Source organism: Ochlerotatus camptorhynchus, unplaced genomic scaffold (genome assembly GCF_037179485.1).
Source record: "Ochlerotatus camptorhynchus isolate MF236.1 unplaced genomic scaffold, CSIRO-AGI_Acam_v1.1 ptg000284l, whole genome shotgun sequence".
Taxonomy (NCBI): domain Eukaryota; kingdom Metazoa; phylum Arthropoda; class Insecta; order Diptera; family Culicidae; genus Ochlerotatus; species Ochlerotatus camptorhynchus.
Genome location: NW_027040773.1, coordinates 8,743,762 through 8,760,776, shown reverse-complemented (window position 1 = coordinate 8,760,776; position 17,015 = coordinate 8,743,762). Strand labels below are relative to the sequence as shown.

At 42.3% G+C, this 17,015-nt stretch overlaps 1 protein-coding gene across 1 annotated transcript in view; it reads right to left on the bottom strand.

Moving 5' to 3' along the window:
- Positions 1-4,040: 4,040 nt before the first annotated feature.
- Positions 4,041-17,015, bottom strand: part of LOC135706632 (uncharacterized) — a 31,764-nt gene continuing 18,789 nt past the window's right edge. The window contains exon 4 of the mRNA XM_065228278.1: positions 4,041-4,054. Coding sequence (XP_065084350.1) covers positions 4,041-4,054 — 14 coding nt within the window. The remainder of the gene's footprint in view (positions 4,055-17,015) is intronic.

The window sequence follows — 17,015 nt, the reverse complement described above, 5'->3', positions numbered from 1 at the left end:
GCAAATAGTTATGGAAAATTTTGAAATCTTTATTAAAACCTAGTAATTGCATACCACGGTCCATCACTTTTAATGGCACATTAGAACAGCCAGAACAAGAAATTGCATCTAAGTTTAATGCTTATTTTGCCGAAAATGTTTCATTGATAAATCAATCCATTAAATTTGAAGTTTTTCACTCAATAACATTAGAGGAACGTAGAGTTATTTGCTTTTCATTAGGAAAATCAGCTGAAGTAGATAATTTTAATGCTAGAGTCATTCAAGATTGCTTTCATGTCATTGACCACATCTTTCTGGACATTATTAATAATTTATTGCAGACTGGACATTAGAGTGATGCAAAATTTGAAATTTTCGCTCCACAATACTTAAACGATTCCAAATCGGATCCTGACTAACCTCTCAAAATTTGAACCTATTTGGTGAGAAACTGAGATGGCACAAACCATTTGAAGTTTGTATGGGAATTACTATGGTAAAACCAAGATTTTTCTTCATGTCTATCTAATAATTCACCATATCGGTCTGCTTCAAAAGCTTTCAACTGTACTTGTAGGAAATTTTTCCAGCTATAACTTTGCTCAAGACCAATTTTTGATAAATGCAAGGATCGAAAGTTATCAATGGTTCAATGCGCTGATGTTTTATGATCATGCTCAACCAACTGCTCAGCAGGCAACATTGGTGTTTCCGGGGCGTTGAATAGGACACAAAAATCATGGCTACTATGTAACACTGCTGTTGGGGGATTTAGGTTCGTTGGTTGAGCTGAATACTCCGTTTGCCTTTCCGTGCTCCAAATATACACCTTGTAAGCCACCTCATGTACCTTAGATCCTACGTTGTTTGTTTTTCCAGAATCGTACTATTTGTCCTTCCAATTCCGATCCTTTTCCGAATATCCTAGGTATCCTTTTGCTCCTCTTGTTTCCTTTCCTTCCACAATTGCAATAGAACTGAACCAATCTGACTGTGCTCTGGGTGTTGATCAGACCAAATCAAAACAAACTTTCGATTCGTAGATCAGTTTGATGTTGTTCTTCGATTAATCCACACGTATCGACGTTCAATGTCCCGACTGTTTGAATACCCCACAGTGCGTTTAGTTTCAAAGACTAATCGATGTTTGTCATTCACTAATCGTCCTGACTCCAGTGTAGAATGTAGCATTGAATTGTCGAAGTGTTGCTACGTCGCGTTGTATATCGCCAATCGCACGACCACAAGAGTAGCAGTTAGCCCCACAATATTGTGTAAGATGATCCTTTGGGTGGTATAAGTAAAGGGAGCTGATTAACTTGCCGTTGAAATATTTCACCGCAATTGTCTCCGCAAACTGCCAGCAAACATGGCCTTGGCGCCATCCAAGTCCTCGTAACAATACGACAATGATCCAATTGTCCTCAGCACCGACGCTTCCCTACTCAACCGTTGATCCTGGTCACGGCACCAATGTTGGGGGATTTAGGTTCGTTGGTTGAGCTGAATACTCCGTTTGCCTTTCCGTGCTCCAAATATACACCTTGTAAGCCACCTCATGTACCTTAGATCCTACGTTGTGTGTTTTTCCAGAATCGTACTATTTGTCCTTCCAATTCCGATCCTTTTCCGAATATCCTAGGTATCCTTTTGCTCCTCTTGTTTCCTTTCCTTCCACAATTGCAATAGAACTGAACCAATTCCACTTCCAAACACTTTATTTCAGGACCAAAGTTTAATACACTTTATTTGTACGGGTTTGTAAAGCGCGCGCGTATGTAGTTTTTGCCTTTATTCGTTCGCTATCGGTTGGCTAACTAAACTCACTGTTTCGTTATCTGTCTATCATACCTAGGAATTCATGTACTGTCTCTTCGTGTTCTATTCGTATTGAGTGTTCATTTAGGTACTAATAGTGTAAGTATTTAGTGAGTGTCTTCTATATGTGGTGAATGTATAACAGTTCTGTATCAACCAGTGTTGTAAATTCAATTTTAAATAATTCAATTATTGCTTAATACTAAAACATCCAACAACTGCAAAATACAGTGTTGCCTACAGAGCAGCTGCTTGATCATGTCATAAGTTTACCAATCTCTTAAATAATTAATAACTTTTTCCTGTCTCGTTTTACATAGCAACGATCTTTAGCAAAGTTGTAGCTGAGAAAATTTTCTATTAGAATGGCTATCGAACTGTTTCGCAGCTCAATATGGAAAAAGACTAGAAGGCAATGAACAAAAAGTTGAGATTTCCAATAGTAATTTACATGTAAACTTCAAATGGCTTGTGCGTAGTCTGTTTCGAACCAAATGAGTTGTAACTTTGGGAGGCTAATCAGGACCCGATTTGAAACCATTTAAGCACTGTGGAGCGAAAAAATCAAATTTTGCGTCAGTCTACTGGACATGTGCCACAAATTCGGAAGGAATCCTTAGTGGTTCCTATTCAAAAATTTGCTGGAACCATTAAAGCCGAAGAGTTTGGTCCCATCAACATGTTGCATACATTAGAGAAAATCTTGAAACTTGTTGTTAAAGGCCAGCTGTTGGAGTATTTGAATAGCAACTCTTTGTTGATACCAGCACAATCAGAATATCGGGAAGGTCATTTTTGTTAAACTGCGTTGAATTTGGTGTTAGCAAAGTGGAAAAATAACTTGGAGTGTAAAGATACGAAAAACGCGCTTTTGAAACAATTTCTAGGCCCTTACTGTTAAGTACAGTCAAGCGCTTTGGAATTACGAGTACTGCATATAAATGGTTTGAAAGCTATTTGTCTGACAGAACTCAACGGACTATTTTTAATGATTCTGTTTCCAGTCCCGTGGGGAATAACCATGGAGTGACCCAGGGAAGTGTATTAGGGCCCTGTTATTTATTATGTATATTAATGACTTGCGACGTGTTTTACGATTTTGCGACATTAATATTTTTGCAGATGATACTGTGTTATTCATTGCAGCTAAGGATTTAGATGATGCCGTTTTACACTTGAATGAAGATTTGCGTTCTCCAAGTAGATGGTTGAAGTATAAGCAGTTGAAATTGAATACAAGTGAAACTAACTTTATGGTCATTTCGTGGAATCGAGTAAATGAGAACGTCTCTGTTGTAATTGATGATGAGACTATTGATCGCGTTCGGGAGATTAAATATCTTGGCGTGATTATTGATGACAAACTTAAGTTCAACTCTCACATTGACAATGTCATCAAAAAAAATTGCCAAGAAGTATGGAATTCTATGCAGTGCTGTGGTTGTGGGTAGTCGAGGGTAGTCGACGACTACTTAGCTCCAAACCGAAAAAAGTTTACAAAATAGGTTTAATAGAGCAATCCATCCAATATACATGTTCAGGAGGAAATTGAATAATCGGTAAATTTGAAATGGCTTGCGCCCCTGGTAGGCAAGTTCAGGGAAAAAATTTCAAAATCGTAAAATTTGAAATGGCTGCGCCCCTGACATACACATCCCCAAAAAAAATAAAAACTTTATATTGGAAATGGTTTGCGCCCCTCGTAAGTTTAAAATGATTAAAATTGTTCAATTTAATATAAATATAAAATTTGAAATGGTTAGCGGGAAAAATTGAAAAAAAAAATTAATTTAAAATATGTAGACATGTTCAGGAGAAAAAATGCTTAATTTCAAGTGACTTACGCCCCTGGTAGACAAATTTAGTAAACATGTTCAGGTTTTTTTTTTTTTTTTTTCCTTTGGTTTGTTTTTTCCGTCGATCTTGTTTTCCGTGCTGAGCACCAATGCTACCGACGTGCCAGGAAGGCAGCTCCCACACCTGGACCCTACCTATCGACCCATCAACTCATGAACCGGGGACCAACGGCTTTACTTCCCATCCGAAGGAAGGCGTGATCAGAGATGTTATGCCTCAGAACATCCCGGCGGCGCCGACTGGGATTGAACCCAGGCCTGCTGGGGTGAGATGTAATCACGCTTACTACTACACCACCGGCGCAGTTAAAGTGGACAAAAATCTTAAATAAGAAAAAAAATTAAAAAATTAAAAATTTGAAAAAGTCTGCGCCCCTGATATACCTACGTGATCAGATCTGAAAAATCGTTGAATTTTGAAATGACTTATGCCTTTGAAAGACAACGTCTGGAAAAAATAAAAAAATATGTAAAATTTGAAATGGCAGGCGGAAACATTTAAAAAAAATATATAAATTTGAAATGGCTATATCCCTGGTAGACAAGTTTACCGAAACAATTAACAACAAATTAAACTTAAAATGTCTTGCGCTCCTGATAAATATGATGGAGGAAAAATGTATAAATAATGTTAAATTCTAAATATTTATGCCCCTGGTAAATATGATCAAGGAAAAATTAAAAATGCTAGCGCCCCTGGTAAACCATTTCGGGTTAAAATTGAAATAAATCTTTAAATTTGAAGGGGCTGATGTATACGGTCAGGGAAAGATATTTTTATTTTAAATGGCTACCGCTCCTGGTAAAAAAGTTCAGGGAAAAAATAAAAAAAATATCCTCTAAATTTGCCGAACCTCTTAACCACTATGTTGAGTACTTGGCACTGATGAAGTCTGCAAGTAGTAGATGAAATACGCGTATCTGGAAATAAACCAACCCACTCAAAGCACTTTATAAAAAAATATATGTTACTTTTAAAATGGCTAGCGCGCCTGATAAACACTTTAAGGGAAACATTGGTCACTTGCTACTCTCTATATACAATTTTCACAATGCCGTACTCTAACGGAACTATCATTTCTATACATTCATCTCCTCATCTATCGTATAAAACGACATCTTTAAGACTGATATTTGACGTTCAGCATCTATCACTATAAAAAAAATTAAATAGTACCACTGAACTGTTAAAAAAGTTCATCGGGTTGAGTTTAACGATTAACGGGGCAAATCCTTAATGGCGGTAAGATATAAATTTATATATGATGATGCTTTCAAAATTCATTCACGGTGAGGTATGGGAGAGAAATTTGGAATCATATCAAAAAAGCTCATAATCACTTCAGAAAGTACTGAATCACTTGAGAATCATTCAGAATCACGTTGAAAAGTAGTTAATCAGTTCATAAAAGATCGGAATCACTTCGGAAAGTACTGAATCACATCAGGAATATTTGGAATCACTCCGAAAAGTACTGAATTAATCCAGATAGTTTGTAATTACTTCCGAAAATACTAAATCACTTTGGAAAGAACAGAATCACTTTTGAACAGTTTGTAATCGTTTTTGAAAGTACTGAATCACTTCAAAAAGCCTCGAAAATTCTTTGGATAGTATTGAATGACTTAATAAAATTTATGAATCTCCTTGGAAAATACTTAACCTTTCTAGAAAATTTGTAATCGCTTCCGTGAGAACTGAATATTTCCGGAATAGACTGAATCAGTTCACAAAACTTCGGAATGTACTGTATTAATTCTCTCAAGTTTGCAATAACTTGCTCAAGAACTGAATCACTTCAGAAAAGTTTTAAATCCCTTCAGAAATATTTAATCACTTCACAAAAATCCGAATTCCTTTGGACAGCACATAACCATTTCAAAAAAGGTCGAAATCTCTTCTGAATGTACTGAAACACTTTAGATAATCTCGGAATCAGTTTGAAAAGTATTGAACTACTGCACAAAAGCTTTTGAAAGAACTGGATCACTTCAGATAGTAAAGGGTGATACGGTCAAAATTTGGTCAAGGGAAAACGCGTGTAAATCGGTGAAATCGTTTATTTAAAAAAATCAAATTAAATTTCTTTTTCAAGTTCAATTAGTATAAAATTCAGGAAAAATATTCAGTTAGGCTTCCGCTTTTCCAAATCCGAATTGCCGGGCCTTACGCTTGACCCCTGCCATCAGATTTTGTACAGCCACCTTATGCACCTTCTTCGCCGCAGAAAGCCAGTTTGCCTTGAACTGCTGCTCGCCCTTAGCAGTTTTTTTGGTCTTCTTTAGGTTCCGCTTGACAATAGCCCAGTATTTCTCAATTGGGCGGAGCTCTGGCGTGTTGGGAGGGTTCTTGTCCTTGGGAACCACCTGCACGTTGTTGGCGGCGTACCACTCCATGGCCTTTTTACCGTAATGGCAAGATGCCAAATCCGGCCAAAACAGTACGGAACAACCGTGTTTCTTCAGGAAAGGCAGCAGACGTTTATTCAAACACTCTTTCACGTAAATTTCTTGGTTGACAGTCCCGGAAGCTATGAAAATGCTGCTTTTCAAGCCACAGGTACAGATGGCTTGCCAAACCAGATATTTCTTTGCGAACTTTGACAGTTTCATGTGCTTGAAAACATCTGCTACCTTTCCCCTTCCTTTTGCCGTATAAAACTCCTGTCCCGGAAGCTGCTTGTAGTCGGCTTTGACGTAGGTTTCGTCGTCCATTACCACGCAGTCAAACTTCGTCAGCATCGTCGTGTACAGCCTCCGGGATCGCGCTTTGGCCGTCGTATTTTGTTTATCATCGCGATTTGGAGCCACTACCTTCTTGTAAGTCGATAGTCCGGCTCGTTTTTTGGCTCGATGCACAATTGTAGACGATACACCCAGCTTATTTGCGGCATCTCGGAGAGAGAGGTTAGGGTTTCGCTTGAAACTACCGGCAACTCTCTTTGTCGTCTCAGCGGCTTCCGGTTTTCGATTTCCCCCCGATCCAGACTTCCTGGCTGTCGACAAACGTTCCCCAAACACTTTAATTACATTTGTAACGGTTGATTTGGCAACTTTTAGCGATTTTGCCAACTTTGCGTGCGAGTAGCTCGGATTTTCGCGATGCGCGAGCAAAATTTTGATACGCTGCTCTTCTTGCTTGGACGGCATTTTGACAACTGAAGAGTGAATTCCAAAATCAAAATAGGAACAACATTCTACACACACACACCTTCAAAATGAGGGGTGTTCAGGTTTTTTATTGAAAGAAATACGTCAAGTTTTTTTTTTTTTTTTTTTTGTAATTACTTTATTTGTACAGGCTCAATCGAATAAACTTTACAGAGCCGAGTTATCCTTTGCGTTATACATTGTTACTGTCTTATATTTAAAGTTAAAGGAACTGGACCGAGTACTCGCGGTCGTCTCGAGGTTAGTGGAGATTTACAATTTTTTGGATGGGAAAAGGGAAGAAGGAGGTTTTAAATGTGGTTTACGATATAACTATTTAATTAATCCTAAAGCATGAAATTATTTCTATTCATCTTGAAAACAAACATTGAAAAAAAAAAAACCCCAGACGTACAAAACACAAACTAAACACAAGGTTAATCAAACTTACAATCTAAGGTTAATATCCTTAAAGTAAACATATATGAGTTTCATAAACTCCAGATCGCGTCTAGCCAAAATATCCCGAACTGGAACATTAGGTTGTCTACCTCGAGCCCGAAGGGAATCATAAAAATGTGATCTGACTCCACGATACTCCGCACAAGACCAAAGGATGTGATCAGCGTCCTGGTAACCTTGTCCACATTCACAGAGATTGCTGTCTCCCAACCCCACACGGAACAAGTGAGCGTTTAGACAATAGTGATTGGACATGAGACGAGACATCACGCGTATGAAGTCTCGACTCAAGTCCAACCCTTTGAACCATGCAAACTTCGACACCTTAGGGATAATTGAATGTAGCCATCGTCCCAAGCTCCCTTCACTCCATTGATGTTGCCAGCTAACGAGCGACTGCTGACGATAAATAGAGAAAAATTCACTATAGGCGATCTGTCGATCATAAATGTCGCCTTCCATAGCGCCCACCTTCGCAAGTGAATCCGCCTTCTCATTGCCCAAAATTGAGCAATGCGAAGGGACCCACGCGAAGGTGATGATGAAAGAGCGCACGGATAAAGCACTAAGCAGTTCTCGTATTTTCAAGAGAAAATACGAGAAGTGCTTTACCGGCGTAATGGAACGGATAGCCTCGACAGAACTGAGACTATCCGTAAAAATAAAGTAATGGTCTGGAAGAAGTGAAGCAATAGTTTCCAAAGTGTAGTGAATTGCTGCCAGTTCAGCCACATACACAGAACAAGGAGCTTCAAGTTTTCGAGAGGCGCTATGAAATTCATTAAATACACCAAAACCAGCGGACTCCTCTATTAGAGATCCATCTGTGAAAAACGTTCTTGCAGAATCAACATGGCCAAACTTTGCAGCGTATAATGACGGAGCAATCATAGGACGATGATGCTCTGGAATTCCGCGGATTTCCTGCGTCATAGATAAATCAAAATTCACTGAATTGCCGAAATCGGAGAAGACTACACGATTGGGAATATTTCTTGAAGGGCTGACATCCTGTGTTAAATATAGGTAGTACAAAGTCATAAAACATGTTTGAGGATTTAGCTCCAGAAGCTTCTCAAAATTTGCAATCACCAGTGGGTTCATTACTTCGCAACGGGTGAGGAGCCTCAGAGATAACTCTGAAAAACGGACGGATAGTGGCAACATGCCCGCCAGCACTTCGAGACTCATAGTATGAGTCGAGTGCATGCATCCTAACGCGATACGAAGACAACGATACTGGATCCGTTCCAGCTTGATGATGTGCGTTTTAGCTGCCGACTGGAAGCAAAAACTGCCGTACTCTAAAACCGATAAAATCGTTGTCCGGTACAACGTCAGAAGATCTTGTGGATGGGCTCCCCACCACGTTCCGGTAATTGATCGAAGGAAATTGATCCTTAGTTGGCATTTTCTTCTCAGATACTCAATGTGGGATCTCCAGGTGCATTTGGAATCGAACCAGACCCCGAGATATTTAAAAGACATGGAATGAGTGATCGGTTTACCCAAAAGTTGAAGCTTTGGTTGTGCTGGGCTATGCTTCCTAGAAAAAACGACCAACTCAGTTTTCTCCGTGGAGAATTCGATACCTAGCTGAATAGCCCAAGTAGACAAATTGTCCAAGGTATCCTGTAAGGGTCCTTGCAGGTCAACCTCTTTTGGCCCTGTGATAGACACTACGCCATCATCTGCAAGTTGTCTCAACGTGCAATTGTCACTAAGACAATTGTCAATTTCTCTAACGTAGAAATTGTACAAAAGGGGGCTTAAACATGAGCCTTGGGGGAGACCCATGTAGCTAAATCGAAAAGCTGTAGAGTTTCCATGAGAAAAGCTCATATGTTTTTCTGACAGCAAATTGTACAAAAAATTATTCATTAATGGAGACAATCCACAAGCGTGGAGTTTCTCTGAAAGAACTTCAACAGATACTGAATCAAAAGCCCCCTTGATATCCAAGAACACAGAAGCCATTTGCTCTTTCTTAGCAAAAGCTAACTGAATTTCCGAGGAAAGCAACGCGAGACAGTCGTTCGTTCCCTTACCCCTACGGAAACCAAATTGAGTATCTGAAAGAAGGTGGTTCGTCTCAACCCATTTGCCGAGGCGAAAAAGGATCATTTTCTCCATCAATTTCCGAATACACGACAGCATCGCGATGGGCCGATACGAATTGTGATCCGACGCGGGTTTATCAGGCTTTTTAATGGCTATCACCCTCACTCGTCTCCAATCGTCGGGAACAATATTGAGCTCTAAGAACTGATTGTACAAGTTCAACATGCGCCTCTTAGCGACGTCTGGGAGGTTTTTCAGCAAGTTGAACTTGATTCTATCAGATCCCGGGGCAGAATTGCCACACGAAAGGAGAGCGAGTGAAAGTTCGACCATTGAAAAAGGCTGACTGATTTCGTCTACCGAATTCGCGGTTTCGTGAGGAATCAACTGCGACGGCACGGAATCTGGACACACTTTTCGCGCGAATTTAAGAATCCATTGATCAGAGCATTCCTCGCTTTCGTTGTTAGTAGACCGGTTACGCATTCTTCGCGCCGTACTCCAAAGCGTATTCATAGACGTTTCGCGCGACAATCCGTCTACAAACTGCCGCCAGTAACCCCGTTTTTTGGCCTTGATGAGGCTCTTGAGTTCGCGTTCAAGAGATGTGTATGCGTCGAAATGCTCGCGTGTTCCGCGTTTCCGAAAAAGTTTAAACGCGTCGGACTTTTTACGGTAAACCTCCGTGCATTGTTGATCCCACCAGAGCGATGGTGTTTTCTTACGAATAGACGATCGCGGCACCGGTCGTGTTTGAGCTTGAAGTGCGCTGTCGACGATGAGATTAGAGAGGAAATTATATTCCTCCAACGGCGGAAGCTCTTCCACTGACGATACTGTATCGTCTATCGCGGATTGGAACTTAGTCCAATCGATGTTACGGGTTAGATCATACGCGACGTTAACGGATTCTGACGAGTTGAACCCACTGGCAATCGAAATTTTGATCGGCAAATGATCACTACCGTGCGGATCCTGGATTACATGCCAAGTGCAATCCAACGATAGTGAATTGGAGCAAAAGGTGAGGTCTAATCTGCTACCATTCGAGGATGGACCAGCCAAACGTGTTACTTCTCCATTGTTAAGGATTGTCATGTTGAAGTTGTCGCAGAGATCATAAATCAAAGTAGAACGGTTATCATCGTACAGTTCCCCCCAGCCTGTACCGTGGGAGTTAAAATCTCCCATGATCAACCATGGAGCGGGAAGTACCGCACATATGTCGAAAAGTTGTTTGCGATTAACAGAGACTCTAGGAGCAATATATACAGAAGCAATACAAAGGCTCTTACCTTTAATGGTAGCCTGACATGCGACAACTTCAATACCGGGGAATTCGGGAAGATTCACTCTATAGAAGGAATGGCACTTTTTGATCCCCAAAAGTACCCCTCCTCCACGTGAATCCTCACGATCCAATCGAATAATGTTAAAATCGTAAAAAGGGAGATCAATTTCTGAAGAGAGCCATGTTTCACAGAGGGCAAATGCATCGCAATTATTGTTATGGACTAAATACTTGAACAAATCTAATTTCGGAATAAGACTTCGACAATTCCACTGTAGAACAGTGATCAAATCCCCGACCTCGTTTGGAAAATTATCCATCGAAGGAGATGATAGCTGCAAGAAGGGGCCATTTTGAAGTCAATTGCTTCAAGAAGGATTTCACAGTGGGAAGCAATGTGAGGACAATGCTTTTCAGAGGATCAGAAATGTTGAGGTATTTGAGAATACCGTCCACAATGTCATCAAATGAGAACAACCCAGATGAAGAAGGGGTTTCTGTTCTTAAAATTGGGGCATCAGGGGTTTTGGATGTCCCCGGAAGTGGTGGAAAATCCTGGGTATAGTCAGTTCTGCGGAATCCAGGAGGAGTAGAAGTCTCCTTTTTTCCACCACTCCTTGATTTAGGCAAGCTGATTTGGGGTTCTTTATTTGCAACAATCCGCGAACGGATGCGCTTTCGTTTCCGTGCAGAACCTTCCGGAAAACTGAAAGAAGTTCCCTCCTCAGCCAAGTCAGAGTCAGTCTCGTCATCTGACAAAAGAGAAAAGGGATTTTTGTCATTGGTCGATGGCGTGGCTGTCTTAAGCATTTCTGCAAAAGACCGCCTGGAACGTTCCTTAAGGGAGCGTTTCATTTTGTCCCCGAGCTGTTTGTACGCCGGGCACGACGAGAGAGCATGAGGAGGAGTTCCGTTGCAGTACACGCATTTTGGTGCAGTAGCTGCGCAGGCGCCATCCTCATGCTTCTCCCCGCATTTGGAGCAGCGTGCCTTGTTGCCGCAGTGGGAGGCCGTATGTCCCAACCGCTTACAATGCTGGCAGTTCATGACCCGAGGTACAAACAACCGCACAGGAAGACGAAGTTTTCCCAGCTCGATGTATTGAGGAAGGGCAGATCCAGAAAAGGTCACCCGAAACGAGTCTGTGGGGGTAAAACTCTTTTTACCCTCGCTGAGCGATACTGACTTCATTCTATGAACGGCCAGTATCTTTACCGGAGGAAGCAAGGGGTTCTTGAATCGGCCAACCGCTTGCTTCTCCAGTATCTCGGGGTTCAGGCTCGCCTCAGTGACCACGCCTTCGATCTCCACATCAGAGGCTGGAATGTACACCCTATATTCCAGTGTGAAAAACTGGGAAACAGCAATTTCATTAGCCTGTTTCAAGTTAGCGACGGTCACACGAAGTTTGTTGTGCCTAACCTTCGTTATTTCGGTCACGGCAGAGAATCGCTTTGTCAGATCATCAGATATCTGAACAACATTCAAGGGTTTGTTTTTGGGCTGAAAATAGACAACCCATGGGCCAGTCGAGTCATTCGGGTAGGCCCGCAATCTGGAGCTTTTCTCAGCCTGCCCATTGTCAGACTGAGACGACGAACCAGGGATGACATCATCATTTTTCTGAGATGAGTGGTCATCCATGTCGTCTTCTGACAAAACATCCATTTTGTTCAACTAGTGGGAGCGCAAAACGCTCTCCCACTGAACGCACAGACACAATACACAGAAAACACTACAAACACAGAAATACAAAATGAAAATTTAACTAATGGGGGAGTAAAAGAAACAAGAAAAAAACAAAAACTTATCTGATAATCCTATACTACTACCACCGAGCGTTATATGTGTAGGCGTTTACACAGATGGCTGGGAAGCGACGCGCAGCGTGGATGACCTTCGCTGTGGTGCACTTGATCGAGGCGCGGCACTCAGCGCACACAGGCGCACGATGAATGATGAACGATATAGATGTAGAAACGGGTGCTCACACTCGATGATAATGATACGTGAGCGGGTATGCGTACACGCGTATGCGTGACCACGCAACGATGATGCCCAAATTTGTTTGCGAATTTTCAATAGCACAAATTAATCTTTCCGAAAATGGCACTTTCTACTAAAAAAAACTCACTTTTCGATCAATTTACCGGGAACTATGCAAGGAGTCACTTAGTGAGAAAAAAACTGATAAATTATATTAAGCGAATACCGAAAAAACTTCCAAAACAACGGAGCGCGAAACAAGTCGACCGTACTTCTTGCTAGGACGCAGTGGGATGAAATACGTCAAGTTGATATTGACCAAATTTTGACCGTATAACCCTTTACCGGCCTAATTTGTATTACGCAGGGCCGGACGTGGTCTCTGGATTTCAGCAAAGGCATCATTTAAGTGCATTATGAATTTAAGCCCCGCATAAAAGAGAAAGAAACAAAATGCAGCTTAAAACATGATCATCAAAAATAGTTAAAGCCATTAAAAAAGCACGAGTCGAATGGTTGGGCAGGCCTGAACTAGATAATACACAGATAATTTGAAACAACGTCATCGGGCGGACGCGTCGTTATTTTAGGCAGATTTATATTTTAAGGGCGCAAGTCAATGTTGGGTGCCAATACTTAGCTCAAATTTTAGGAACACAGCACTGATTCTGCGTCGATTGAAAAACGATTTAACTATTGCCAGTGAAATACAGCTATACAAATCAATCATCTCTCCTCATCTAGACTTTTGCCCTTCCATTTTATTTCTGGCAAATGCAACACAAATATCGAGATTATAGCGCTTGCAGAATAAAATAATGCGTTTGATTTTGAGATGTAATAGATTCATTTCCTCAACTTTGATGCTAGACGCCTTACAATGGTTGTCGGTGAAGCAAAGAATTGTATATTTGACTATGGTTGAACACGGTTTTCAGCCTCGATATTTGTCTGATCGAATTGAAAAAGGAAGTGACATTCATAGATATAATACTAGAAACGTGGTTGAAATAAGAACACCACATTTCTTGACGTGTGCTTCACAAAATTTATTATATTTTAAATGAATAAATGTTTCCAATTCGGAACATGGAACTGCAAATCGCTCGGCTTCCCGGGTTGCGATAGGTTAATCTATGACGAACTTCAACCACGCAACTTTGAAGTCGTAGCACTGCAGGAACTTTGCTGGACGGGACAAAAGGTATGGAAAAGCGGGCATCGAGCGGCTACTTTCTACCAGAGCTGTGGCACCACCAACGAGCTGGGAACCGGCTTTGTAGTGCTGGGTAAGATGCGCCAACGCGTGATTGGTTGGCAGCCGATCAACGCGAGGATGTACAATAGACTGATGCAAATTTTGACATTTTCGCTCCACAATGCTCAAACGGTTCCAAATCGGGTCCTGATTAGTCTCCCAAAATTTGAACTAATTTGAAAAGAAACTGACTTGGCACAAACCATTTGAAGTTTATATGGAAATTACTATAGGAAAACCAAATATGTTGTTCATATCTATCTAACAATTTACCATATCGCTGTGTTTTAAAAAATGATAACTGAGCTCGTAGAAAATTTTCTCAGCTACAACTTTGTCCTGAACCACTTTTCAGTATAATGTAAGCATCAAAAGTTATTAATAATTCAAGCCACTAATGTCTTACGATTATGCTCAATCAACTGTTCAGCAGGCAACATTGGTGTTTCTGGCGCTTGGAATAGAGCACAAAAATCATGGCTACTATGTCACACTGCAAGATACAGTGTTGCTCACAAAACAGCTACTTGATCATGCCATAAGATTATCAATCTCTTAAACAATTAATAACTATTTTATTTCACGTTTTTCTCAACAACTATATTCTGCTAAGTTGAAGCTGAGAAAATTTTCCATAATTATAGCTTTTGAATTTTTGAACAGTGCCATATGGAAAAAGGTAAGAAGACAATGAACAAAAAGTTTGGATTTCACATAGTAATTTCCATATAAACTTCAAATGGTTTGTGCCAAGTCAGTTTCTTTTCAAATGATTTCAAATTTTGGGAGACTAATCAGGACCCGATTTGGAACCGTTTGAGCACTGTGGAGCGAAAATGTAAAAATGTGCATCAGTCTAATGTACAAGTTGAGGATTAAGGGCCGTTTCTTCAACTACAGCATCATCAACATGCACTGCCCACACGAAGGGAGACCCGACGACGAGAAAGAAGCATTCTATGCGCAGCTGGAGCAGGTGTACGACGGCTGTTCGCAACGGGACGTCAAAATCGTCATCGGCGACATGAACGCTCAGGTAGGACGGGAGGCAATGTATACACCGGCAATCGGGCCAAACAGCCTGCATGCCGTATCGAACAAAAACGACCAACGATGCGTGAACTTTGCAGCCTCCCGGGGTATGGTAGTTCGAAGTACCTTTTTCCCCCGCAAGGATATCCACAAAGCCACCTGGAGATCACCTGACCAACACACAGAAAACCAAATCGATCACGTTCTAATCGACGGGAAATTCTTCTCCGACATTATCAACGTCCGCACGTACCGCAGTGCGAACATAGATTCGGACCACTACCTAGTTGCAGTATGCATGCGCTCAAAACTCTCGACGGTGCATAACACACGTCGAAGTCGAACGCCACGACCCAACATTGAGCAACTACGGGACACCGGAGTTGCCCAGGACTACGCGCAGCAGCTGGAAGTTGCACTACCCACGGAAGAGCAGCTTGGCGCAGCTTCTCTTGAAGATGGCTGGAGGGACATCCGTTCAGCCATAGGTAGTACTGCTGCAGCGGCACTAGGTACTGCAATCCCGGACCGAAGAAATGACTGGTTTGACGGCGAATGCAAACTGTTAGTAGAGGAGAAGAATGCAGCACGGGCGAGAATGCTGCAACACCGCACGAGATTGAATGTGGAGCGATACAGACAAGCGCGGAACAGACAAAACTCGGTTTTCCGAAGGAAGAAGCGTCAGCAGGAAGACCGAGATCGCGAGGCGATGGAAAATCTGTACCGCGTAAACGACACACGGAAGTTCTACGAGAAGCTAAATAGTTCGCGCAAAGAACAACAAAGCAACTGGTGTAGATCAACTACCAAGTGAGCTATTGAAATACGGTGGTGAAGCACTGGCTAGAGCGCTGCACTGGGTAATTGCCAAGATTTGGGAGGAGGAGATATTACCGGAGGAGTGGATGGAAGGTGTCTATGCCGCCGTCTGTCACCATATGCAAGAGAGTTCGTGGGGCAATACCAGGCGGGATTCATGGGTGCCCGCGCTACCACGGACCAAATTTTCGCGATTCGGCAGGTTCTGCAGAAATGCCGCGAATACAACGTACCCACACATCATTTGTTCATCGATTTCAAATCCGCATACGACACAATCGATCGAGATCAGCTATGGCAGATTATGCACGAGTACGGATTTCGGGATACACTGACGCGATTGGTCAAGGCGACGATGGATCGAGTGATGTGCGTTGTTCGAGTATCGGGGACACTCTCGAGTCCCTTTGAATCTCGAAGGGGGTTACGGCAGGGTGATGGACTTTCGTGTCTGCTGTTCAACATCGCGTTAGAAGGTGTGATCAGAAGAGCTGGGATAGACACGAGTGGCACGATATTCAGGAAGTCCATCCAGCTCCTTGGTTTCGCCGATGACATTGACATTATGGCACGGAACTTTGAGATGATGGCGGAAACGTACATCAGACTGAAGGCTGAAGCTAGACGGATTGGACTTGCCATCAACGCATCAAAGACAAAATACATGAAAGCAAGAGGTTCTAGGGAAGACAATGTTAGCCTCCCACCCCGAGTTCAGATTGACGGTGACGAAATCGAGGTGGTCGATGAGTTCGTGTATTTAGGCTCACTGGTGACCGCCGAAAATGATACCAGCAGAGAAATTCAAAGACGCATTATGGCAGGGAATCGTGCCTACTTTGGACTCCGGAGGACGCTCCGGTCGAATAAAATTCGCCGCCGCACGAAGTTGACTGTCTACAAGACGCTGATTAGACCGGTGGTCCTTTACGGCCACGAGACCTGGACTATGCTCGTGGAGGACCAACGCGCCCTTGGTGTTTTCGAACGGAAGGTGTTGCGTACCATCTACGGTGGAGTGCAGATGGATGACGGAACGTGGAGGAGGCGAATGAACCACGAATTGCACCAGCTGCTGGGAGAACCATCCATCGTCCACATTGCAAAAAATGGGCGACTACGGTGGGCTGGGCACGTCGTAAGAATGCCGCACGACGACCCAGTGAAAATGGTTCTAGAAAGCGACCCAACAGGAACAAGAAGAAGAGGCGCGCAGCGGGCAAGGTGGATCGACCAAGTAGAAGGTGACCTGCGGACCCTTCGCAGACTACGAGGCTGGCGAACTGTGGCCATGGAT